Genomic DNA, 26,442 nt, shown 5'->3' with positions numbered 1-26,442 from the left:
TTATGAGATACAGCCAGGTGACGGACGAATGGACAGACAGCGGAGGCTTAGTAATGGAGTGCCGTTTTTACTTTTTAGTTACGGAATACTAAAAATAATAGGTACAGCCTTTATTTAAAAACAAACACAATGTTTAAGTTTTACTAATTATTATTTATCGCAAGCATTTTTATTAAATAAATTATCCTATTTCTAATTTCATTTGGTGATTTGTGAGTCAAACTTTCCGATAGCAAATGTATCATTTGTTTCTCCTCAAGTAACTCCACAATAGTCTTGTCTCCGAAGTTTCCCATCACAATATTATCTCTAATGACTTGCAAAATTACTTTATCTTCGTCTCTCTGCCACTCTGCAGTCTCTGACTTGACTGTTCCGTCATCAGACTCTATGGCGTCTCTATGAGATTCTTCATATTTCGCAGCCTCTGGGTTTTCTACAGCACTATAGTCGTCTGATTCTTGCTCCTGTGAAAATAAACTTAGTATGAATATAAATATGCCGTGTTTATAGTTGCCCACACTTATAGAAAAAAAAATAGGACCACTCCATCTCTTTCCCATGGATGTCGTAAAACACGACTTCGGAATAGGCATGTTATTACGCATTAAGGCGATGGGCTACCGACCTCTCACTATTTGAATCTCAGTTCTATCATAAAGCAAAACAGCTGAACATGGTCTTTTCGAGACTGTTAATAGAAGGCTTCATGCTATCAGCTGTGCATTTTTATTTGCGTCTTTTACGAGACCCATGGGAGAGGGAGTGATCCTATTCTAAAATGTCGGGAACCACATGGACTAAACTAATCTACTATATTTTTTCATCTATCGACTATCATATTAGTATGGATGTACTTACAGATTTAACGTCACTGATGAAAATTTGTATGTTGCTCCCTATTCCGTATACATCTCCCATTTCTTCCTCCGGTTCCTCTTTAATTACGAGCCGACTTTCCGTGTCACTAGCGTTTTCTTCTTCTTCACCACTGAAAATTTAATAATACGAGACAACACATTTTTAATCATTACAACATTAATTTGTTTTTTAAAATTTATATTGTTTTATAAATAAGAGCAGCTTCAGATTCCAACTGAACTAAGATATTAGGTATGCTAAGTACTAGGTTACTGATACTAGGTTAGGTGGTAGGTAAGTCAAAATAGAGCTCTCAAATTTGGGTTAACACTATTTTTATCACATTTATCATGTTCGAGCTAAAGGCATATATCTATAAAGCAAAATTTTCAAAATATAACGACCTACCATAATATCGATTCAATTGTAAAAACGAAATTGTATTTACTCTCCAATCCGTAAAAACTTTAATAGCGCCATTTAGCCTAGGGTGGTCAGAAAATTCTTCTTATATAAGCAAAGAAATTTACCTTGACGAATGATCAGCCTCGTAATCGACTTGCATCTGATCATCACCTTTTAGCGTCACATCCATTTGTTCTTGTTCACAAGTTGCGTCTTCACACAGCGTAGCATCCAAGTCTTGTTCGCAAGTTTTGTCTGCACAAAGCGGAGCATCTGTTTTTTCTTCACAAATTCTTTCTTCATTGGCCGAAGTAACCCTTTCTTGTTCACAAGTATCCATTTCTTGTTCACAAGTATCCATTTCTTGTTCACAACCTGATTCCTCAATATGTTCTCGTTTACAAGACTTATCACTACACAGTGTTGCATCAGAATCATTACCAGAATCTCCAAATTTGTCTTGGCACGGGTCGCTCACCGCATTATCGCATTTACCTTGAGATCTCTCGTGGTAAAGCGCAGCTTTAACTCTATGCAGAGGCATATTTTCTTCGTCGTCACTGCAAGATGTGTGGCCTTTACTAAGCACGGTGTCAGTCGCATTTGGTATTTGAGAGCGTGGAGCGAGCTCTTGCGTTGCGTTTGTAACTTGAGATGTTTGCGAGTTCCTATGAAAAGTTTTATTAAGATATATAATAATATATACGGGACAAATAACACAGATTGAGTTAGCCTCGAATTAAGTTCGAAACTTGTGTTACGAGATAGTAACTGAACGATACTAGATATATTTTAGAATAAATACTTATATACATAGATAAACATCCAAGACAAAGTTCAGCGAACTTTCTCTGACAAAGCCAGTCAGAGAAAGTTCGTTTCTCATCATGCCCTGGCCAGGATTCGAACCCGGGACCTCCGGTGACACAGAAAAGCGCACTACCGCTGCGCCACAGAGGCCGTGAAATAGATAGATTAGATAATATAAAAGTTGGTAAATTGTGCCTTTAATTAGAAAATATAGGTCATTTCATCTTTCGTCTCAAAGTGTCCTATTAAGTATTTTTTTATGGTTATAAGGCAAAATAACAGATGTCTGTCCTACTTTTACTTTTAACTATAGCTTATTTATGTATTTTTCTCATAAAAACATTTCAAGATTGTTTTACCTCCTAACTAATTAAATGCATAAAGAAATACCTGCACGATTGATCCGAGTTGATTTCTGCCCGAGGTGTGTTGTCATTCGGCACTCCTAATGTCAGAGATTGAGGTTGGCTGGGCAGTGTAAGAACTGTTATGTATTGGTCGGCACTAGAAATAAATACACTGTTATAAGACTAACATTATTATTTATAAAGAAAAAACAACAATCCAAAATAGAACAGACCAGCATTTTTATAATCATAATTTTGGGAACGTTGATAGGGTAAGGTCCAGACAAATGTACCAAGGTCTGATTAAATCTGGATTGAATTGTACCTAAGTACATTCGTTTGGACCTCCTGGCAGAAGGTCAGGTCAGTACCCTTTATCGACGAGTTTGCATGAAGACAGTTATAAATTACATATATACATAAAATCACGCCTCTTTCCCGGAGGGGTAGGCAGAGACTACCTCTTTCCACTTGCTACGATCTCTTCATATTTCCTTCGCTTCATCCACATTCATAACTCTCTTCATGCAAGCTCGGCGGTTTCGGGTACTTTTGACCTGACCCTTTACCAGGACGTCCTTAATTTGATCAAGATACGTTCGTCTAGGTCTTCCCACTCCGACCTTTCCCTCCACACCCTCCATGTATATCTGCTTAGTCAACCTGTTTTCATTCATCCTCTCCACATGACCGAACCATCTCAACATACCCTTTTCTATTCCTGTAACTACATCTTCTTTCACATCACAACATTCCCTTATCACGCTGTTCCTTATCCGGTCACTCAATTTCACACCCAACATACTCCTTAACGCTCTCATTTCCACTGCATTTATTCTGCTTTCGTGCTTCTTTTGCCATACCCAACTTTCACTCCCATACATTAATGTCGGGACCAACACGCCCCTATGCACAGGCAGTCGAGCCTTTTTGGATAGTTTCTGACTGCTCATAAAGGCATGCAAAGCTCCATTCACACTGTTCCCCGCGTTCACTCTCCTTTCAATATCACTATCACACTTGCCATCTGATGTAAACGTTATAAATTAATTAAGCGAAATTAGCGAGTATTAAGTGTTATTTTATTACCAATGGCACAAGAGAACTTACTAGAAAGAAAAAAAAAATACAACAGTGAAACACAAAAGGTTGCCTTAACGCCTTATAAACTACTGGCTTTTACGCGGGCTTTTACTTTCGTCTGTCTTCACTTCCGTGTGTCTATTCTATATCTGTATCAAATTTCGTGATAATCAGTCCAGCAGTTATTGTGTTTATTCGTTACAAACATACAAATCATTTGTCTTTATTAATAGTGTGAATGTGAATAAGTATAACGAGGATAAAAATATATAGCTTAATAAAATATAGCATGCAATAAAAGTGTTATACGTTTCACATTATATTAAGGTGAATGTTCTTCAACTTGTTTGTTTCTGTAAGTAACTTCTTTGTTTCTTACCCATATTATACTTATTATTTGTCCTTTTATTTGAAATGAAGACTGTCAAGATTTTATTTTGTTATACTTTTTGCCAAATACTGTAAGAGGTGTACTAATACCGTTGTATTTTTGGCGTAAATAAATAAATAATAAATAAAATATAAATAAAAAATAAATAATAAAAACATTCACCTGCTCGGAGCTATGACATATGGGATGACTGGAACATGTTGCGTCGTGTTATTAGATACTGGTGCTACGGGATCGGTATTTATATCAGCCCTAAGAAAACAATATTCCAATCAGAAAATACGGCCTTCACAGCCACGTTTTTACGTCATTACACATTTCAAGAAATTAAGTTTGAGTTATATCTAAAAAAAATCACATATATCAGATTGGTGATCATCAAAAAATCAAACCAGTTAATTATTACAACTAAAGTCGCCCAATGCGATGTACTTCTTAATAATTATACTTTATTTATTTTTCACTTAACGTGTTCAGGCATGGCCTGGTATTGAATGCAAATTCATCATCAATGCTAAAAATTAAAAAGCTTACAAAATGTGTGTTATACGTTTAAATTTGTAATGATATTCACCTGCTCGGAGCTATAACGTGGGGGATGACTGGAACCGGTTGCGTCGAGTTATTAGATGCTGGTGGTGGTGGTACGGGACCTGTGTTCTTATCAGCCCTAAAACAATTCACATTATATCAGATTTGTGGTCACCAAAAACCCAACCAGTTAATTAGACTAAAAGATAAAATCTTCATCATTACATACAACATACATACCATCACATATATAGATATATACATACCATCACGCCTACCCAAATGAGAGGCAGGCGTGATGGTATTTGACAAGTGAAGCTTAATGGTTAAAATAAAAAATACAACAGGTTGGAATCTTATTGGCTGATCTAAAATGGCGCGACGCTTCATGATTGGATACATGAATGGTTACATGTTCGTGTTGTGCAATTATTGGGATGTTGCCTTATATTTATTAAAATTATATGTATCGATTATCGAATAATTAACAAAACAAGTCGATTTTAAATATTATTGGTAAAAATACTGAAGAAAACAGCAATATGTATGTACAAGGTCGTCGGTTGGGTACTCCCATTTGATCATGGTACGCTCGTCTAGACGTCGCCTTCCCATTACAAAGTTCCCAATCATACTCTATGTATGTTTTAAAGCTTGCATGCTGGCGAGATAATTGTGTATAGATTTATTTGCAAAATTGGATACAAGGTATCACTTATTGACGTCACATCACTTAAATCTAATTATAGCTACTACCACTTCCAAAGCGCATGTGCAAGAAGCAGCGGACAAACTACACTGCGGCAATTAAAAAAAATAAATTTTAAATTTTTCTTTATAAAAAAGCGAGAGATCCGATGTACGTATGGGTTTTTTTTTACCTTTCCTCAATCACGGCTAAATGGTGAGGGAACATCTTAAACACTCTCTCAGCCAAATGCGGGTAGTCGTTGAATGTAGGCAACAATCGTGCGCAGATCTCGCAAGCCGCGGGCTCGCCGGTGGCGGTGAGTACTTTGTACATCCTCTGTAGGACCGTGCGACGACTTCTCACTCGTACGACTTCTTCCTGAAATTTTTCAAATCTTTACAATACTGGCACGGTGATATTTGCTGAATGAAAACTCAATAAAAAAAAACTACTGTATACGAAAACAAAATGGTTCCCACTATTTCTCTCATATGTGACAGTTCAGTTGGCGGGTTCAAATATTTCGCGCCATAAAAAAATAAACTGCGCAGGTACATCGATGTAAGTTATAAAAGTGATAATACTGTACTGTATTGGTTTTGTGACTGGAATTATGAAATTTCATCCTGAGCAAATACCTACATTATGTCATTAATAAAACCTTCTTGAGTAAAGGAAATGAATCAATGGTTTCGACTATACATCAATGGAAATGCCACCTTTTCCTTTTAAATGTTCAGAAAATAAGATTTTGTTGTTATGCCCATTGTACAATCCGAGTAAAAAAAAATAATGTCTCTATATTATCATAATATCTATCACATTTAATTTCATCTGAAAACAGATGTGGAAACGTTTCAGAGAAATACATTGAACACACAAAAATATAATATGCTTAAATTTTATTTTATTCTATTATTGTTACGGCATTTGTCTTCCATCTCACCATTACAGTTCTTAGTCATATACCTACAAAGTTTCGTATATTTACCTGGACCATTTGAACAAGGTCAGCAACGCATACCACCGCGAAGTAATCCTTGAACCTTCCTATTTTTGCCGCTTGATCCTTAGTCAGGAACGGCAGGAAATCTCTAAATAACGACGAGTGAATCCCCGTCAACGTTTCGTTCAAGGACTTCGCGAGAGTGAGAGGATCGTCCGTATTCGTGTTGAAGTTGGAAAATATGGAATGTACTTTAGCTTTAAGACTTATGTTGGTCCCTAGTCTCGCCATTAGCTTCATTTTGTAACCTATTACGTACGCTGAAATATAAATAAAATGTTTATTAACATTTAGACAGTAGGGGAACTCCTCTCTTTCCTAAAAAAGTAAAAGGAGACTAAGTTGATATTTTTCTGGTAGGAGATTGGCTAGCGACCTGTCACTATTTCAATACAATAATACAGCTAAACGTGGCCTTTTAGTCACTTCCGAGACTGTTGGCTTTGTCTTCCCTGCAAGGGATATAGACGTGATTATATGTATGTATCTTAATATGTGGCAATTAAGATCATAAGACAACTCCTCTGTTTCAAAAGATTAAGCACGATCGTCTAGCACTAGATAATGCTTGCACAAGCTTCTATTAGTGTCTGGTAGCAAAAAAAAACAAAGAGAAAGACTTTCAACTTTAGATTCTTGTCTTAAGCGATGGATTTGCGAGAATCCTGGTATTATATCTGATCTGATGCTGGATGAAGACAATAATAAATATTATATACTCACAGAAATCTTCCACGTCCGTACTTCTAGACTCTTCTATTTGATGTTTCTTTGCCATCAGTTTATTCTCCAGGTTCCTAACAGACATACGCCTGCGCGCGAGTTTCTTTGCTTCATCCAAATTTGCGGAGAAAGTTTCCATCGCTGTCTTATAAGGGTCCTTGAATGTGTTCACCAAAAGTATCAATTTCTTCGTAATTCTCGGGTATGTTATATTCTTACAAAAGCATCTGGTTTTCCTTCTATCCCTATTGAAATAATCCGTTATTTTCGTCTGTATTTTGCATACTTTTCTTAATAAAACGCAGCATTGACAGTGATTCGGCTTTTTCGGTAAAGCTTTGTTGCAAGGGTATTGTTGGTCTGTAGAACTTATACTATGCGGAATACTAGATCGTGTTGAAGTTATTGGAGAATTGTTACAATTGACTGTGACAGTTGCCGTTCTTATATTATTATCTGTTTTAGTCTCTGTGTGTTTGGAATTTTCTGTAAGATCAATTGTTACAGGTTCTATCGGTGAAGTAGTAGTTGTAGGTTCTAAAATTGTAGTATTAGGTTGTATTGTCGAAGTAATATTTTTAGCTACAGTTCCATCATTAGATGTAATTTGTTCACTGACAGGTGCAGTATTTGTGACAACAGAACTGCTCACTTCGGCAGAATTCATCTGTATAATTAGTGGTACTAATTGGTTGGTTATACCAGTATTATCTATTGTATATATACCTTCCCCAACAATAGGTTGAAGGGGCACCACATTGGTGGAGACCCCTGGCGTTTGAACATTATCTTTAGGTGCTTCCGAATCGAGATTGTCTTGTTTATTGTCGTTAGGAGCCGCGTTTGGATCTTTAGGTTTCAGTTTCCGAACGGTTATTTTTTTAGTAAATTCTAAAGGCGTTGGAACTTCCATAACTGGTGCATTCGGATCTAAATTAACATGGAGGGGAATGCCGGCGGGAGGTGCGCCTGCTTGGTTTTTGTACCGAGAGTAGAATTTCTGAAAAGGAACGTTTGAAAATTATGTCTGGTCCTTCAAGCCGGATCATTTGGCAAGGCTGTAGCTTGAATGATGACTGAGATTTGAGTAAACATAATATAAGTATGAAACTTTAAATCTTATAATGATGAATAAAAATACTAAACGACAGAACTTCTTGTTAAATCAATGTGACTTACCCTAAATATGGGATTTATTTTGGCGAGGTACCACAGCCAAACCCGGGGCATTTCTTCAACGGGGTGATGTTCTAATGTCATGTTCGGATTGAAAGGCAATATCTGGTGTTCAAGCGGTAATACTTCGTACGTCTCGAAGAACCTCTGAAATAATTTTAAAACCATTTCAGTTACGGAATTCACACCCTTTAAATCTGAATTATGATTAATACAATTAGCTTATACCCGCGGCTCCGTCCGAGTTCAACGCTAACTATAAAAGAATTTTCCGCAATTTCCATGGGAACTTTAGTATTTACCGGGATTTAAGCGACCCTATGTTTTTTCCAGATTCCCATTATATATTCCCAAAATTTTAAGAAGATATGGATGATAAACTGTGAAGATATTCTCTTGATCAAATACTTTTTCACATTGGCGAAATGCGACAGTAACATCTGTATATTGAAGAAAGGTTACAATCATTTGACTAAAATACTTACATACCATACCAAAAATGCAAACAATCACGTCTATATCCCTTGCGGGGTAGATAAAAAGAGTCTTGAAAATACTGAAAGACCACGTTCAGCTCAGCTGTATTGCTTAATAATTATGGCATAATAATGGAACTGAGATTCAATTAGTGTCAGTTTTAAGTTTATTGGACGATACGACATCTATGGGAATGATACGACGTAGTCCTATCCGTGTGGTTCCCAGCACTTAAGACCTTAACAAAATTACATACATACATACATACATAAAATCACGCCACTTTCCCGGAGGGGTAGGCAGAGACTACCTCTTTCCACTTGCCACGATCTCTGCATACTTCCTTCGCTTCAATTCATAACTCTCTTCATGCAAGCTCGGCGGTTACGGGTACTTTTGACCTGACCCTTTACCAGGACGTAACAAAATTAACTTACATTAATCGGATTCTCTTGGTCGTGGTACTTCTTCACATTGGCGAGATGTGACATTAGCATCCTTATGGTGAAAAATGGTAACATGTGTTTGCATATCAACTCCAACGCGGCGTTGAGCCACCAGCGCGTTGTGTCTTTGTGTTTCGACTTCTTATACATCTTGGGGTTGTCCATTACGTACTGCCGGAATTGGTGCAGGCCCAAGGCTATTAGTCTGAAATTAATTGAGATATATAAATACATATAGTCATGTCTATATCCCTTGCGGGGTAGGTAGAGCCAACAGTTTTGAAAAGACTGATAGGCCACGTTCAGCTTTTTGGCTTGATGATAGAATTGAGATTCAAATCGTGACAGGATTTAGCCCATCGCCTAATAGAAGAATCCCAAGTTTGTAAGCCTATCCCTTAGTCGCCTTTTACGATATACATGGGAAAGTTAGGGAGTGGTCCTATTCTTTTTATTTTATGGGTGCCGGGAACCACACGGCAGATATATAAAGCTATTATGTATGTCACAAATATTCTACAGAGTTATTTATTCTATATAAATATATAATACTCACTCGTCTTCACTCATGAGGTAGTTACTCCGTCTCTGCCTGTTGTGATATGGTCTGGGAGGCAGGAGGTAAGGATATAGGAACACTGGGCTCTCAGCAATCGCCTTCTTGAACATGTCATGAAAATCGCCCAGGTAGTAGTTATTACGTGCCATGTAATTCGCCCTGCGGGTGAAATGCAGAGAAAAATTTTATTTCAAACACGTATTAAGGAAATTTTAAAAACAGCACGAAGTCGCGGGCAAACGCTAGTTATAATTATAATATATATATAAAGGATAACAAGTGCAAGGAAAAGTCTTTGGGACTTACCATTTCTGACAGTCGTCTTGAATGTATCTGGAATGAAAAGAGAAATATCAATCAAACATTATGAAATATGCTTTGGCGTGGGTAGTAGAGTAATATTATTAACTGTATTGGAACTGGTTCGAAATGACATTAATTTATATCGTTCTTGGTTACACATCCAGTTGCCTGAATGTGCAGGTTTCCTCACGATGTTTTCCCTCGCCGTAAGAGCATCAGTTGGTATTCAAACTAATGTACATAATTTCGAGTTTATTATACTATCTAGGGTACTTTTATTATATAATTCTGTGAGGTGTGGGCTTGTGGTGTGTTTGAGTATGTGAGTTTGTGTGTGTATGTGCGAGACTATGTCATATTGTACAATAACCTTTTCGTATCTTCATAGTGGTAATGCCGTGTGGTTCCTAAGGGATATAAAATTGGGATGCTTCTTTTAGGCGATGGGCTAGCAACCTGTCACTATTTGAACCTCAATTCTACCATTAAGCCAAACAGCTGAACATAACCAATCGGTTTCTTCAAGACTGTTGGCTCAGTCTACGTAGACGTGAATATATATGTATGTATGTATCTTCGTAGTCTAATTTTGCTTACAAATCCTTCACGATATGATGGCTACTTACGTCACACACACACGCAATAAGAACTACGGCTAAAGCCAGGAGGAAGAGGAAAGTAATGTGTCCATTTCTTACTGTATATATTCATTTCTTACTGTATATATTTATTTCTTACTGTATGTATTCATTTCTTACTGTATATATTCTGTGTTTTCTGGCGTCGTTTGCGACACTTTAGCCTCCCAACCGCTGACTAGTTCCATCGCGGGCCTCAGATTGCACACTTCCACCACCGAATTGGGTGTCTTGTCGGCCATTTGCACCAAGCTTTCCTGAAATCAAATGTCACTTTACAGTTCCAAGTAGAGAACAAACCAGAGGGTGTATTCACGGAGATTTATAAGGCATCATCATTGTCACCAGCCCTGTTTGACATGACCTATTGCTAAGAATAAGCCTAGTTCTGTACCAAGCTTTCCTGAAATCAAATGTCAATAAAAAGTGATATGAACCTACTATGAAACCCTTGTATGTCGGTCCGAAGCCGTAGTTCAGGGGGTGGACGAAGAGCTGGAGGAAGTTGGAGGCCGCCAGTTGGATGTGCTGCCTCAGCTGCTGCTGGAGAATGATGACCTGTTCCGGCAGAATCTGTAACAATTATATACAACATTGTTGTATGAGTAAATTTCAGTGCAATAAATATATTACAAACAAACTAACACGACGGGTGAAAGTTTCAACTATCTGTGCAAAGCCGGGGTTGCTTGTTTTTTAGTTAGTTATTTTGGGCATCATTGAAGCCCGCGAGTATGAATATTTTCCCCCGTTTTTTTCACTCTCTGCTCTGCGCTCTTATAATTGCAGCGTGATGTTATATAGCCTAAAACCTTCCTCGATAAATGGTCTATTCAACCCAAAAATAAAATTTCAATTCGAACCAGTAGTTCCTAAGATTAGCGCGTTCAAACAAACAAACTCTTCAGCTTTATAATATTAGTATAGATTAACCTTGGCAATTTGATACTCACACACAGTCCAGAACCCATATGGACCTCGACCCTGGTTATCTTGGACTTGCTCCGGGGAGAAGCTCTCCTGTTCCGCGGCTGCATCTTCTGCAGCGGCAGCGGCGCTGAAGGGATCTGCACCCTAGTTGCTTGTTGGCCGACCACTATGTTCACCACGTTACTGGCTTGTCTGTATGAAGAGATAGGGGTTGAGACTTTCAATTTGAAATATTTATTGCATATTATATAGTTCCGTAGTGCCGTGTGGTTCCCGGCACCAATACAAAAAAGAATAGGACCACTCCATCTCGTTCCCATGGATGTCGTAAAAGGCGACTAAGGGATAGGCTTATAAACTTGGGATTCTTCTTTTAGACGATGGGCTAACAACCCGTCACTATTTGAATCTCAATTCTATCATTAAGCCAAACAGATGAACGTGGCCTATCAGTCTTTTCAAGACTGTCGGCTCTGTCTACCCCGTAAGGGATAAAGACGTGATCATATGTATGTATGTATGTGTATTATATAGTTCTTGTACATTAGTTGAATTACAGTTACTTCTTACAAGTAGGTACATTATGAATCCTGCGTGTCGGTCATCGCAACTTTAAAATAACATGGAGCGGCGGGCAGGTTTATATCGGCTATTATGCTGAATAGATTAATGAATAACAAGTTTTGTCGTATTATATTTGGACATAATATTTATATATTGTTAAATGTACATATTTAATAAATGAAATACTTTGTAGAAATATAAATTAATTATATGACAATATTTCTCCCTATCGTTTTATAACTCGTCCGGTGTATACAGTCAAAAATTATGATTCTCATATAATTATGTTTTTTAATGTGTGTTGTAGCATCAAATAAAAAAGTAAAAATTGGCATGAACGCGGCCTACTATATTCCTTTTTTCCATCAACTTGCCTAGAAACATTTTTATGATTCAATAGCAGGTAATCAAGCCGCATATTGTACTCACCCATCAACCACTTTGACCATATTAGCGATCGTATTCGGCGGGTAGGTCATATCTGACTCCACAGTCTCACTTATCAACTGATCCACTTTGCTGCCCGTAGAATCTTTGTCTTTCGCTGGTTTAATTGGAATTTCCTTTGGCAAAGCCCCTATTTCTAAATAGTGGCGTTCCTCTTCTTCATCAGGAGGCTCCATTTTGCCTATAGAATACCCAGCGTTGTCCCGCCCTTCGAATTTAATCCTGTCAGATATCCTTTTGCTCGTGTACGTGGTATCTTCGTCCGATTGGGGTTCATTTTTGCCTTCCCACTGGTTTGCCTGGCAACAATTATTGTGTAACAATACAATACAAATTATCTTTGTTGTAATTGAAAAGTTTTAATAAACGATTTACTGAGTGTAGTACTAATTATATCTACCTAAATATATTGCATCCAAACCGAGTTATTCGGCCGAGTACGAGTATCAAAAAACCCGCCGAGTACCTACCAAGTATCAACCGAGTACTCGGCCCATTCTACTAATAAAACAGCGACTTGCCGCCTTTATACTTAATTATCTAGTTCTTTTGTTGTTTGCCGGTAGACTGGAAGAGATACCTTCATGGAATAAGTCCGCCATTGCAAGTGATTAATTTCTTTTATAACAATGTACTATTTCTTGTAACTGTGTAAATATCTGTGCAATAAAGATATCACATACAAACAAACAACATGACTCACCGTCTTGTTCCCAACACCGAGCACATTCTCCACCATTTTCTCCGTAAGACAGTCTTCCACGTCCTCCGGCATGACGCTGAACAGTTCCGTCACCAGATCGTTCAGCTCCTTCCTAGATATCTTGATGATGTTGTTCTCTAGCGCCTCTTCATCTTCGTCATCTTTAAGACACATACATAAATACATACATGCATTTCGCGGAACATTTAAAATAAAGCTATTGAAATCTTCACTATCACCTACAAGAGAAGCTAAGGCCGTAACAATAATTCTGTTATCTATATGCTTTTATTTATTACTAGCTGTGCCCGCGACTTCGTCCGCGTGTAATAGTTATTTTGGGCATCATTGAAGCCCTCAAGGATCAATAATTTCTCTCGTTTTTTTCACATATTCCATTATTTCTTTGCTCCTTAAAGTTGCAGCGTGATATTATATAGCCTAAAACCTTTCTCGATAAATGGTCAATTAAACGCGAATTTTTCAATTATAACCAGTAGTTCCTGAGATTAGTGCGTTCAAACAAACTCTTCAGCTTTATAATATTAGTATAGATTCATCTCACCCGCAAGTTGGTCGCACTGAAAGTTATAACAGAACTACGACTTTTGTTACTGCCTTAGCATCTCTTGTATGTGATTAGACAACAGTGTTGAAGACTGAAAGGCCATGTTTAACTGTATGACCCAAATATTAAATTGAGATTCAAATAGTGACAGATTGCTAGCCCATTACCTAAATGTTGAATTCCAGTTATTAACAGTTAGCACACACGTTTTCTTTTCGCTATTAGACCAGCGTAGAAGCTAGCATTAGATGAATGTGCGCCTATTCCTTTTACGACATCCATTTAATACAAAACATTTGTGGCGTCAAAAATAAAAAATTACGTGATGTTGTTTTTAATAACGTGTATTCTATCGAGGGGTACGCTTATAAATTTGGGATTCTTCTTTAAGGCGGTGGGCTAGCAACCTGTCACTATTTGAATCTCAATTCTATCTTAAAGCCAAATAGCTGAACGTGGCTATCAGTCTTTAAAAGACTGTTGGCTCTGTCTACCCCGCAAGGGATATAGACGTGATTATATGTATGTATGTATGTATTCTATCATGTTATTAACTGATGTTGTTTTAAGATCATGGCTATGTTCGTATTGAAACTCACGCGCATCAGGATCGGCGGCCACATTGTACTCGGGATCCGCTTCATCATCATCTTCGTGCCTCGCCGCCTGCCCGGGGTCCAGGCACTCCGCCAGGAACTGGTTCCAGAGGTCATCGACCGGGCCGGGGATGTCGTCGGGAGGAACGAACGAGCTCTCTATATGCTCTATGGGAGTCTCGGAAAGACTCAATTTGGATCGAGTCCGGAGGGCTATTGTCGCTTCCTCTTTGTCCGACTCTGGTTTACGTTTGACAGGTGTTTCCTGGATAATAAGCAGTTATTACATATTACTAGCTGTCCCGGCATACGTTCTTTTGCCATATAAATATTTTTTAAGTAATTTCTAGTAAAAAAAATGTTACGGGTGGACAACCCTTATCACTAAGGGGTATGAAAAATAGATGTTGGCAGATTCTCAGACCTACTCAATATTCTAACAAAATTTCATGAGAATCGGTCAAGCCGTTTCGGGAATGAACATTGTGAGAATTTTATATATAGTCGTAGGAAAATATTACTCATTATCATTATATTTAACGAACTCTATAAACTTTATATGTGCGTTATAGGAGGCACAACTTGCAGCGAGTCTGTGAGCTGTGGTGTATTTCTATCTGACGGGTATTTCCCTCGTAAATATATGGGTACTTCTCTACTAATGGGAAAATGGCCCATACAAAGCTGTCCTGATACTTTTTTTTGCTAAATGATAGTTTTTCCTACATAGAAAGCTAAATTTATTCAAGCTTTAAACTATATAATTGACAACCACTTCATTTTTTTTATATTTTAGGAATTATCCACGATTTAATGAAAAATCATGACAGGGGACTGACACATATGACAGGGGAATGATTTTTACACAAAAGCAAGATAGTTTTCATTACAAATAAACTTTATTTTAGAAATTGAACATCCAATTAAGAACAAATAAACATAAACTAAAAAAACTTCTCATAAACTTCAAAGAAATTAACTAAGTCTTTCACTTTGCTTTAAATATTTTTTGGCAAACGTTTTAAACGTTCTTCGAATCATAGGTTTATAATCAACATTTTCTTCTTACATCTATCAATTAGTAACTAATATTTTGCATTTTAAATTGAGATCAATGAAACAAAACAACATATAATTATCATTGTTAATTGACTTATTCTCTTATACACTAGTATCAGGTAGTTAAATCAGTCTTAAAATTTCAATTTCTGGTCTTTGACATCAGTTGCTTTTATGCTTATTTTAATTTTTACACCTTCTAAGTAGTAAAATCAGTCTCAATTTAAGTGAGTTATCTTAGAGATCAGCTCTTGAAAATCCTATAATTATCATGTATCATCATTACTGTTCAAAAATATTAACCGGTGTATTAAATTTATAAAAGATTCTTTTCCCTTTTAGGATCAAGTCCGGATTAGTCAACTTTTTAATAATTTGCTCAAAGGCTATATCAGAAACATCTTCTTCGTCTACTTTAAAAGTCAGTCCTTCTTTATCACAGAGTTTTAAAAACGTGACAGTGAATTCACCATCTTCTTCATCAATTTTATTTATGACCGCAACATAACGGTATTCAGTATGTTTACTCTGCAACTTAACTAATACATAGTCTCCACAATTATACTTGTCGTTGTTATCTCGGGAAGGTCCCGCTTCCATTTCTTCCACAGGACTATCAGTTCGTGGCTTGGTCGCATATGAAGGTTCGATTTCAAACATATCAAGGGCATTATCATCCTCGGATGAAGAGGTTTCAGATTCGGTGTAAATGTCTTGAACACGAAGCTTCATTTTCTGGTTGTAATTAATTGTTCCAATTTTATAATGTTGACAGGTATTAGGGCAAAAACAGCTTAAACTTCTCATTGTCAAAACTGCTGGGGAAGTAGATATTCCAGTGATCTGGTGCACCTTTAATGTTCCATTAAAACTTTTTAGTTTGGAAGTCTTTTCAATGGCATCAGTAATTGATTGAATATCTTCGTCATTTATTGTATGGAAAATAATCCCAGGACATCTAGCTTGGATGACTTCCACAAATTGTTCCAGGGTATCGACATCACCTCCAGCAGCTACAACAGCATCCGCAGTCCTCTTGCAAGTAGCACCAACACCATCTGGTGCACCCTTGCCATGTCCGGCCTCCGAGTAATTCCACGAAAATCCTTGTAGATTTGGAATATCTTTGGATAATCTCGAGGCCAAAACAAAGAACATAGTTTTGTTCCGATATTGTGTAACCGGCCCGTCACTAAGGAAATGAACATATTTAATTCCAGGTTGTATTGCTCGGAAAATTGGCTGCAAATGCGCCCAAATAGCTGAGGGTGAATGCGTCAAGTTTTTGGAAATGGTGGCGTAGGATTGTATTGAGTTTTTGAGATACACAACAACTGTGTGAATACTTATTTGAGTTCGAGATCCTCCGAAGTGGAAGGGTTGAATCTCTTCTCCGTATTTGGTACAATAATTTTCGGAGAAGTCCATGTGTATCAAAATATCTTCTTCGCCAAGATTTTCCTTCAAATGTTTGATTGCATTGAATTGATGTACAATGTTTCTTTGGTGGCAAAAGAACTTGTCTAGGTCAGCATGCAATTCATGTATCAACTCTCGCGGACGCAGCGTCAAAGTCTTTTTAAGGTGTTTAGTCACTAGCTTAGGCTTTTTAGATTTTGGATCCAAATATTCTTGTTTTTCAGATACCCATTTCTTGTATTGTATAGGTTTGTTGTCATCAAACTCATTGTAGGCAGGGGTTCTGTTATTGCACACTAGGCATTTTCTTGACAAACACTCCACATTATAGCGATCACAGCATAAATTTTCTAGTAACTTCTGATAGCTGTTATACGACAATATTTTTGCCGCGTGTAAACCAGACAGCTTTAAGTCAATGTTGGCGTGAGTGACACAAAGACAAGTGTCACGGTCTTGAGCTTTTGGCTTGACAACCCAGAAAGGACGCAAACGACAGAACATTTGATAGCTTATTTTGAAATTACTAGCTACAAATTTCTTGTACAAGCTCAGCACTGTATCTTGTAGATAGCGTTTTTGATGCTTGATTGAATTTCTTGTAATAAATTCCTTTTTTCCAGCACCTAGTCTGCTATTGCTGTCATCCTCATAAAACTCTCTAATCACTTTTGCACATCTCTTCGAAATTTTGTCAATTCGTGTTCGTTTAGGCATTTCCAAAGAAGGAGATGGTTTCCATTTTTTTGTCATTTTATAGTTAATAGCACTGTCTTTGGTAGTCCATAGTTTGTATTTATGTACTGATGTCCCAGCAACAACTTTTGAAAATATTTGTTTGTCTTTTTGGGTCTTTAATTGTGAATAATTTTCTTTCAATTGTTTATTCATCACCTCGCCGAACAATGCTTTTTTCACAATTTCTTTTCTCGAGTTAGAATCATCAATCATTCTGTTAATTTTCGTGTTAGGTGTTTCATCTTTATTTTGGTTTATAGTTTTTTCGAGTCTTGACAGTCTTTTTTTATACTTTTCGACTTTTCTTTTATATTCGAGTATCTTATTGTCTTTGTCTCTATTCGCTTTTTCTCTTAATAGCTTCGCATGTCTTTTTCTCTTTTTATTTGCAGAATTGTCAGTTGTAGGAGGTGCTGAAATCTCAGTCTCTGAACTTGGAGTGTTGTCTCTCACAAAAGCATTAGTTGTTTCCTTCAATGTCTTTTTCCTAGCCCGATAATCAGTACAATGTTTTTTCCAATTTTTTTTTGCAGTTCTGTGTTCACGTGGAGTCATGTCTCGTACGAGTTTTCTTAAGCCTTTTTCTTTTTTCTTTTGATACTTAAGACGTTCTTTTTCTTTCATTTCTTCTCTCTTTTGGGGATCATTTTTAAGGCGCTGATATCTTAAACGTTCTAATTCTTTCTTCCTTTCTAATACTTCTTCCCTAGTCTTCTTTTGAGGCGGCATTGTGAAGTTTACCTGAGAAAAAAATAACTAAAGTCAGTCCCCTGTGTAATAAGACAGTCCCCTGTCGCTCAAATATACAGGGGACTGTCGCCAGGGGACTGGTTATTTAACCTAAAATTCGGATTATTTGCAATAGCATTGTACTACTTAAAAATTGCGAAATATCATATTCAACAAGAGATTATGACATAATAATTACGAATAATTCATTAACTTATCTTTCAAAATGATAAAATAAAACACATACCCAAGGGACTGTTATTTGATCCGGCCGCGGCACGTGTTCGCCTCAACACTTGCTTCGCACTACAGGAAGATGGCGGCTGGTCACACAAACTTGTTATACGGACGAACTTCACAACTATGTCGTTCCGTTCCACGCTAACGCAATATGTTACTTCTATTAGATTATTTTTTTTCGTTTGTTTTATTCATGACAGGGTACTGTTCACAAATTGTTAGGACAAACTTTAGAGTTAAAATTTTTCTATTATTTAACTTAAATTTAAATATATTCCAGAATATTTATTATGTTCATTTATCATACATTAGAACAGTATTTGTGAATACTACATATTTTGGACAAAATTAGAAAAAAGTCTTGGTAGAAACTGTAAATCTGGAATGGGGACAGGTCAGGGGACTGTTTTTGGGGTTTTTGAAAAGATATTTCGTAAAAATCGGGAATCTCTTTTTATTTACAAATTGGTAGCTTAGAAAGAACTTTTATTGTACTATCTTATTAAATGATCGTTTGAAAAACATAGCCACACACAATTCTAAAAATTGCTCAGGACATTGATTTTCCCGATAGTGGAGAATCACCCATATAAATGTTTATTAGTAGGAAAAGTAGCAAAGACAATACCCACACAATAACCTGATGACATTAAAATCCAGAGATAGTAACATCTAGTCGTTTGAATAAGGGCGCATTTATATAAATGAATGTTGTCGAGCAGCCGCTGCGTGGTCGCCACATTCTTGTTAATTTTTTCATAGTAAACTTTAATGACTAGTCCGCAACATTTAAATTCTCAGCACCTACCCGACCGCTTAGCCGCATAAAAAAGATATAATGCATGAAAAGAAGTTATTTAAGATTAATCTTCAGAATAAATAAAAGAAGTAATTTTAAATTCTATTTTTCTTATAGACATGGTAGTTCCATGTTATGTGACGTTTGCATGCTTACTTGAGGCACTACAAATGGGCCGTCCTTCACTACACGAGGGCTATTCACAGGCTGCTGATTATTGGGAGTAGCCGGAGTCCTTGGTTGCGAGTCCAGGTCGCTACATGACTCCAGGGTCTGATCGTCGTCACTCTGCAATAACGGATGCCCAAAGGCGAAATTTGATGGATGGAAATGAGAATGCAGGTACAAATAGAATTGATGATGTGGTCAAGGTCACGAACTCACGACTGTAGCGGAAGCGATAGTTTGGGGTCGACGGACGGTCGTAGATGTCATGCCTAATCTGTGTCTAATCCGTGAAATCTTAGCTTGCGCGATTAAGACTCCTAGCTGTTATTGACTGAAAGTGCGAATGGCTGTTGTGACTTGTGGCGAAGAGATCTTTTCATGCCTCTTCTGCCACACCTAATTCTCGCTCCCATTCATTAGTGTTGGGACTAATGCTAAAAATATCTCATTTTATATATTTTTGGTTTTATTCCAATAAATCAATCTAATATGCCAGTGGGCAACGGCCGCTTTATTCTATCTTTTCCATTACCACCTATAAAATAATATAATTGATTATGAATACCGGTACATCATCATGTGTGGGCTGGTACTCATCATCATCCTCGTCCTCTGGCAACTCCTGAGCGATCAGAGCCTTCACCTCCGGCCTGGTCTTCACGGGGATGTGCTTGATCGGCGTCAGCTCCAAGTTGTCTAGGTTCCAAGCCGGCTTGCCTGATGATACTTTCTTTAACTCTCTGTAAAGAAGGTGCCTTGTAACATTTCATGCATTTACATATGTAGGTGTACATATAATCATTGTGTCCAATCAAAATGTTTGGCGCGCATAGAGGAACACGTTGTAATCCCACTTCGGCCATGTACATTGCTTATGTAGTAGTTAGTAGAGTTATGTACATAGTTAGTTTGAGTTCATGAAACAGATTTACTTCCAAAATAGGATACAAAGTATTGCTTAACGATGTTAACATAAGAATGATTATATCTACTATGCTGCAACATTTTCACCAGAAGTCAATGCCATTTACAAACATAAAGAAACCAGAAAGTCATTCTTAGCCTGTAATATTGAAACAAATATCTTTCCAGCTCATATTTCTTTATAAAATCAGTTTGCATCTCACTCTATTATTGGAACTGCTGCTGCAGTATGTGGGTCCATTCAAATTCAAAATTTTTATTCATTATTATAGGATACTTCATATCTCTTTATAATTGTCAAAACTTTTGGTTTCACAACATTGGTTGACGTCAAATAAATTACTCAAAACTAAGTTTACTGCCGCTTCCAAGGCGTCAGTGCAGAAGAAGCGGTAACAAACTGCACTGCAGCATTTTCTTCAACAATGTCAACTTCACAATTATCCAAATTTAGAATAGAATGTGGACCATTCCCGCGAGAATTTTGCAAATCCTATATTTTAGAAAGCCTATATCTAAATTAAATATTTGTATGCCAAATTTCACCTCACCCGTTCAACCCAGAAGTTTGGGTTTGGGTTCTTTTGGGTTATATATCTCTATAGATTACTCACTTTACTTTGGACCTAGTCAGTTTAGGAATGTGACCACCATCTTCACTGGTCCCCATCTCCTCCTCCTCTTGAAGCTTGACTAACGCCAAAACATGGGTGTTGGTGACTACTTTCTGAAAATAGATATATATCTTTACATTTGAACAGGTAAGGTCAACTGATTTCTGAAAAAGTATGTGCTAATAAACTTGGGATTCTTCTTTAAGGTGATGGGCTAGCTAGCAGCTATCCAAATCTGATGGCCTACTGAATCTATTTTATTTTAAAATAAATAGAAAATATATCAGAGTGTATCAGATCCGACAAAAGTAATATATAAGATCAAACTCATCATTAATTTCATATCTTACTCTCACACAGATTTTATTTAATGTTTATGAGCTTACTTTTAAAATCTTCTTAACACTTGTATCATCCAAATTATTTTTAACTGCTGACATATGTAGGTTGTTCTCAACTTCAAGAGTATTTTCTGGAAGCACATCATCTATATCTGAACTGCTGCTGCCACTGGATTTACTGTAAATAGATCTTAATGTCACAACCTTTTACACAAAATCAGCTATGAAAAAGAAATAGATTTATATTTAAAACATGGTACAGGTATTGCCTAATGATGTCAACATAACTTAGTTAATTTTTTTCTACCTTTCAAAGCACAAGTGAAGAAGAAGCGGCAGTACATCATGACAACAGGGATTATTATTAAAATTGTTTGTTTTTAATGAGCAACTTCATGATTCCGAAGATACAAGTGTTGACTAGTGTGGGATGAATTGTGTCACAACCATAATGAATGTGACTATAAGATAAATAAATTATTCTTATCTGATCTCTATTTATCCATTTCGTATGTTAATAAGTCTAACATGCAGAGTGCGCCAGCGCTGCTTCTTTTTCCGTACATACGTAATGAAAGTTTCTAAACTTGAAATTCCTCTTTTAGGCGATAGGCAAGCAATCTGTCTCTCTCTTGAATCTACTCATCATTGCCATCCAGATGAACTTGGCCTTCAAGTAATTTTGAAACTGTTGGCTTTGTTTGCCGCATTAGTGATAAAGACATGATCTGTGTATGTATTGTAATGTTTGAAATATACAAACCGCTTCCGCTTTATTCCACGGGACTTTTGCTTTAAATTTGGCGAAACAGTCTTTTCCGTATCATCTTGGGTAGAAGAATCCATGATATTAAGGATATTGCTGGGAAAATATCACTAGGAATATTCCGCCGGCGAAAATAATTTCAGGCCATCATTCTTATTCTTATCTATACTATGGTAACACGAAGAAACCCGAAAACACCTCTTATTATGTACTCGTACTTCAAATTACAGCTGCGAATACTGCGAAAACGGCTGGCTACGGCTCCCAACTGACGTTCATAAAATGACAGTCATAGAGGTTTGCTTCGGAGCAGTAAATCGGTTTTATCGGTTTTTCACCGGTGAAAAAAAACTTGTAAGAACCGGTTCTTCACCGGTTTCCGGGTTACTTATTTAAATTAATTTAATAAATAATGATCCGTTTTAAACATGATTTTCATATGCTTCTGTGTGATAAGGTTGATAATTACATACATACATATAATCATGTCTATATAATCCCTTGTGGGGTAGACAGAGCCAATAGTCTTGAAAGATCGAGAGTCCACGTTCAGCTGTTTGGCATAATAATAGAATTGAGATTCAAATATGACAAGTTGCTAGCCTTTCGTCTAAAAGAAAAATCCCAATTTTATAACCCTATCCCTTAGTCACCTTTTATGACATCCATGGGAAAGCAATGGAGTAGTCCTATTTTTTCTGCATTGGTGCCGGGCACTACATGGTTGATTATTTGATTCATTTATTTATATTTAGCTAGTTCATACTATGAGTACACAGCGCGGAAAAGGCCTCAAGTATTTTATTTATAAGATTAACAGTAACAGATTAACGGCTGAGACGAGCAGATTTTCTGAGTTTCTGAGGGGACAAATGGTGGCCACTATGTACCCCAGCAAAGCGTTTAGTTATTAAGTTATTGGTATCAATGGAAAATCAAAAATATGGTCGTTAAGTTATTGGTAAACCATTACTTAATGATTTTACAACGAATTTGATGAAATTTAGCCTAGATCTTGAGGAGTACAATATTGGCAATTGTTTTTCTTCATTTTCTTTGAGTGCTGAGCCTTGGAAAAACACAGCTCGGAAAAGACCTCATGTACCCAGCGGCTCCACTTGAGTCCGAGATGCAAAGAACCTCTGGGCGGCGCTCCATGGTCAAACCAGCTCGGTACAATACCGTCAAACAACACTGACACAGGTTGTCGCTGATGTCAAGATTACAGAGATCGTAACTAGTAAATGATGTATCTGCCTACCCCTTCGGGAAAGAGGCGTCATTTTAAGATGTATGTAACTATGTCCTAAATGTCAGGAGAAGAATATTGCATAATGATGTTGTCGAAATGTTATGCTTTTTAATCAAAATCATCTTTTATTGTTGTTTATATTCTGATGCAAATTTTTGATTTAATAATTAATGATCCTATCTGATTTTTATCAAAAATCCGTTTAAAAGTAAAATTCTATTTTTTTTTTACGCTAAAATCGGTGATCTGCAGTTAATCACAGGTGAATGCTGAAAAGCCGGTTAATTTCACCGGTTCTCAATATTTCGCATCGGAGCAAATCTCTAAACTAGATGTCAATTCAATTATTTGGCGGGTTCTCTATGTTATTTATCCACTGTAACTGCGCTATCGATACTATTGTACTGCTTTTACTCAGAACTATTGATAGCCTATAGATAAACTATCGTTGGCAATGCAACACTACTGTTTACAAAGTTTATTACCAGTGTATAAAGAAAACTAGGTACCTAATTAGGTAGATAGTAAATAAACGCTTATAAGTGTAGGTATATATTCCTAGGTAGGTAGGTAGTAACTTTGTAGCTAATACAACAATATGTCACCTACACGAGCAGCAGGCTTAGTAATCTATAGGAAAGTTAGCCAGGGTATCCAGTTTTTGTTACTACAAACTTCGTATGGCGAACATCATTGGACACCCCCAAAAGGTTTGTTTTAGTTTTAACTATGTATCATTGGGTTGTGTTTATTACGGTGTATGATTTTTTATGATCGGTCTAATACTTATTACATACAATCAATATTCTTACAAACAATCAAAACAGCCGTGTGGTTCCCGGCACCATTACAAAAAGAATAGGACCACTCCATCTCTTTCCCACGGATGTTGTAAAAGGCAACTAAGGGATAGGCTTATAAACTTGGGATTCCTCTTTTAGGCGATGGGCTAGCAACCTGTCACTATTTGAATCTCAATTCTATCACAAAGCCAAACAGCTGAGCGTGGCCTATCAGTCTTTTCAAGACTGGTGGCTCTGTCTACCCTGCTAGGGATATAGACGTGATCATATGTATGTACAATCAAAACAAATGTTAACTCTCAATGATGATGTAAGTACCTATAAATATACATATTTATTTTTACCTACATCTTGGTTAAAACATGTGGAGTTGTTATGCAACTTCTTCATTTGCGTTTTGCACTCCGTATTGAAACTGAAAAGTAAGAAAGAAAAATCTTTATTTGGCGCAAAAGGTAACATTACATTGTTCATAATCAAAGAAATAAAAAAATTACATGATGCGACCAATATAGTTTACAACTATGTCGCAAGGAAGTCCACACCACAATAGATAGAAACTAATAGAACTAAAAGAAATATATTTGAAATAAAATTGAACTCAAAACAAAAGTATGAATGAACATAGAAGACTAGAATATACTTACCTGCATTGATGACTTATTTGTTTTAGGTCATGTTGACCCTGGTGAATCAGACTGGGTAACAGCTCTCAGAGAAACTAAAGAAGAGGCTGGTTTCAGTGAAGTAGATTTAGAAGTAGGTTTATATTTTATTTATAAGCCGTGTGGCACCCGGCACCAATACAAAAAAGAAAAGGACCACTCCATTTCTTTCCCATGGATGTCGTAAAAGGCGACTAAGGGATAGGCTTACAAACTTGGGATTCTTTTTTAGGTAGGGCTAGCAACCTGTCATTATTTGAATCTCAATTCTATCATTAAGCCAAATAGTTGAATGTGGCCATTCAGTCTTTTCAAGACTGTTGGCTCTGTCTACCCCACAAGTGATATTGACGTGTGAGAGGAGCAGATTTTCTGAGTTTCTGAGGGGACAAATGGTGGCCTCTATGTACCCCAGCAAAGCGTTTTGTCATTAAGTTACTGGTATCAATGGCAAAATAAAAAATATGGTCATTAAGTTGTTTAGTCATTAAGTTATTGGAAAGCAATTACTTAATGAATTTTATGAAATTTAACCTAGATCTTCAGGAGTAATATAGGCAGTTGTTTTTCCTCAAGTCCTCAGAGTGCTTAACCTTGGGCAAACATCTATAATCCAATAAACATAATGGAATGTCTCATCACTGTATACATATTATATTCCAACTTTTTGTGTGTAAATATTTTTCAGATACACAAGGATATATCAAAGACACTTGATTACAATGTGAAAGGAAAACCTAAAGCAGTGGTATACTGGCTGGCTAAATTGAAGAATCCCAATCAAGAAGTTAAACTATCACATGAACATCAAGATCTGAAGTGGTTGCCCTTACAACAGGCTCAGGAGATATCTGGATATGACGACATGAAGCAATTATTGGCTGAATTCAATGAGAAAGCTTTAAAATTATAATAGCTTAAGCCAGCGTGAAAAGTATCTTAATGTCCTCCATTATTTAAATGTATGTGAATAAAAAGTGAGATTTATTAAATACTAGCAACCTGTTCTGGCTTTACAACATTTCAAACAGGAACAAAAGCAGTTCCCAACTTTCCGAGATTATCAAATACATAGATAAAATTACGATAAACAAAGCGAGTTCGATCCCCACACGGGCCTAATTTTGTATTTTTACAATGTTTTTGGTGGGTTTTGATGTTTTCACTACTTTTTAAGATTATAAAGTCCACCGATTTTCGTTCTTAACCACTTTCAAAAAGAAGTGGTTCTCAGTTTGACCTGTATGTATGTATGTTATCGCGTTTTGCTGAACTGATTTTGCTGCGGTTTTAAGAAATTTTTGAAAGAGGTTTTCTTAATTTTACCCGACTTCAAAAAAAAGGATGTCGATAAGAGGCTGTTCCCTTTTTACAAAAGTTATAACAATTTTTTTACCCACTACTTGTAAATAATTTGTAAAATATCGAATGGCGAATTAAATAAAAACCAATATTCTACAAACATAAGTTATTTCTACTTATGCCGTTTTATTCTTTCTTTCTCGGCTCCGGCGCCCTCATCATCAGGAATTTCCTCACTCGAGGTGAGGAATGAACGGTTAAACATAAGGTTGGTCGGCAGTTACTTTGAAGAGCCCTCGATCTAGATTTAGTCCGATTGCGACGCTCCCATTGTTCGTTTTTGCTTTTTGCAAATTCTTCACATATCA

The 26,442-nt window shown here is 36.8% G+C and overlaps 2 protein-coding genes across 3 annotated transcripts; one reads left to right on the top strand and one right to left on the bottom strand.

The window, feature by feature from the left end:
* Positions 1-123: 123 nt before the first annotated feature.
* On the bottom strand, positions 124-22,308 carry LOC106137275 (uncharacterized). Of its 2 annotated transcripts, none has more exons than XM_013338080.2 (24): positions 22,050-22,308; positions 21,332-21,464; positions 20,946-21,058; positions 19,973-20,147; positions 19,396-19,527; positions 14,259-14,520; positions 13,092-13,252; positions 12,371-12,687; positions 11,401-11,569; positions 10,889-11,020; positions 10,568-10,704; positions 9,813-9,839; positions 9,504-9,665; positions 8,939-9,152; positions 8,028-8,171; positions 6,849-7,848; positions 6,111-6,385; positions 5,310-5,497; positions 4,472-4,567; positions 4,060-4,149; positions 2,467-2,580; positions 1,392-1,934; positions 862-991; positions 124-467 (listed from the first exon to the last, which is right to left on the bottom strand). In XM_013338080.2, the coding sequence occupies exons 1-24, from the start codon at positions 22,130-22,132 to the stop codon at positions 144-146; spliced, it is 5,121 nt and encodes a 1,706-aa protein (XP_013193534.2). In that variant the 5' UTR covers positions 22,133-22,308; the 3' UTR covers positions 124-143. The 2 variants fall into 2 exon arrangements, with proteins under 2 accessions (XP_013193534.2, XP_060805440.1); XM_060949457.1 differs by having other exon boundaries at positions 19,979-20,147.
* A 1,332-nt stretch (positions 22,309-23,640) lies between these two features.
* Positions 23,641-26,239, top strand: LOC106137249 (bis(5'-nucleosyl)-tetraphosphatase [asymmetrical]). The gene is made up of 3 exons (XM_013338049.2): positions 23,641-24,014; positions 24,781-24,866; positions 25,461-26,239. The coding sequence occupies exons 1-3, from the start codon at positions 23,903-23,905 to the stop codon at positions 25,683-25,685; spliced, it is 423 nt and encodes a 140-aa protein (XP_013193503.1). The 5' UTR covers positions 23,641-23,902; the 3' UTR covers positions 25,686-26,239.
* Positions 26,240-26,442: the final 203 nt, after the last annotated feature.

This window comes from Amyelois transitella, chromosome 19, assembly GCF_032362555.1.
Source record: "Amyelois transitella isolate CPQ chromosome 19, ilAmyTran1.1, whole genome shotgun sequence".
Lineage (NCBI taxonomy): Eukaryota > Metazoa > Arthropoda > Insecta > Lepidoptera > Pyralidae > Amyelois > Amyelois transitella.
Note: the sequence above shows the minus strand (reverse complement) of the source record. Positions and strands in the feature narration are given on the sequence as shown.

Bases quoted from the DNA above. Each gene is read 5' to 3' on its own strand.
- LOC106137275 (XM_013338080.2), bottom strand. From the start codon at position 22,132: ATGGATTCTTCTACCCAAGATGATACGGAAAAGACTGTTTCGCCAAAT. The intron at 20,148-20,945 runs GTGAGTAATCTA...CCTTCTTTACAG, and splicing joins CTGACTAGGTCCAAAGTAAA to AGAGTTAAAGAAAGTATCAT. The intron at 11,021-11,400 runs GTGAGTATCAAA...TAATTGTTACAG, and splicing joins ATATGGGTTCTGGACTGTGT to ATTCTGCCGGAACAGGTCAT.
- LOC106137249 (XM_013338049.2), top strand. From the start codon at position 23,903: ATGTCACCTACACGAGCAGCAGGCTTAGTAATCTATAGGAAAGTTAGC. The intron at 24,015-24,780 runs GTTTGTTTTAGT...TATTTGTTTTAG, and splicing joins TCATTGGACACCCCCAAAAG to GTCATGTTGACCCTGGTGAA. The intron at 24,867-25,460 runs GTAGGTTTATAT...AATATTTTTCAG, and splicing joins TCAGTGAAGTAGATTTAGAA to ATACACAAGGATATATCAAA.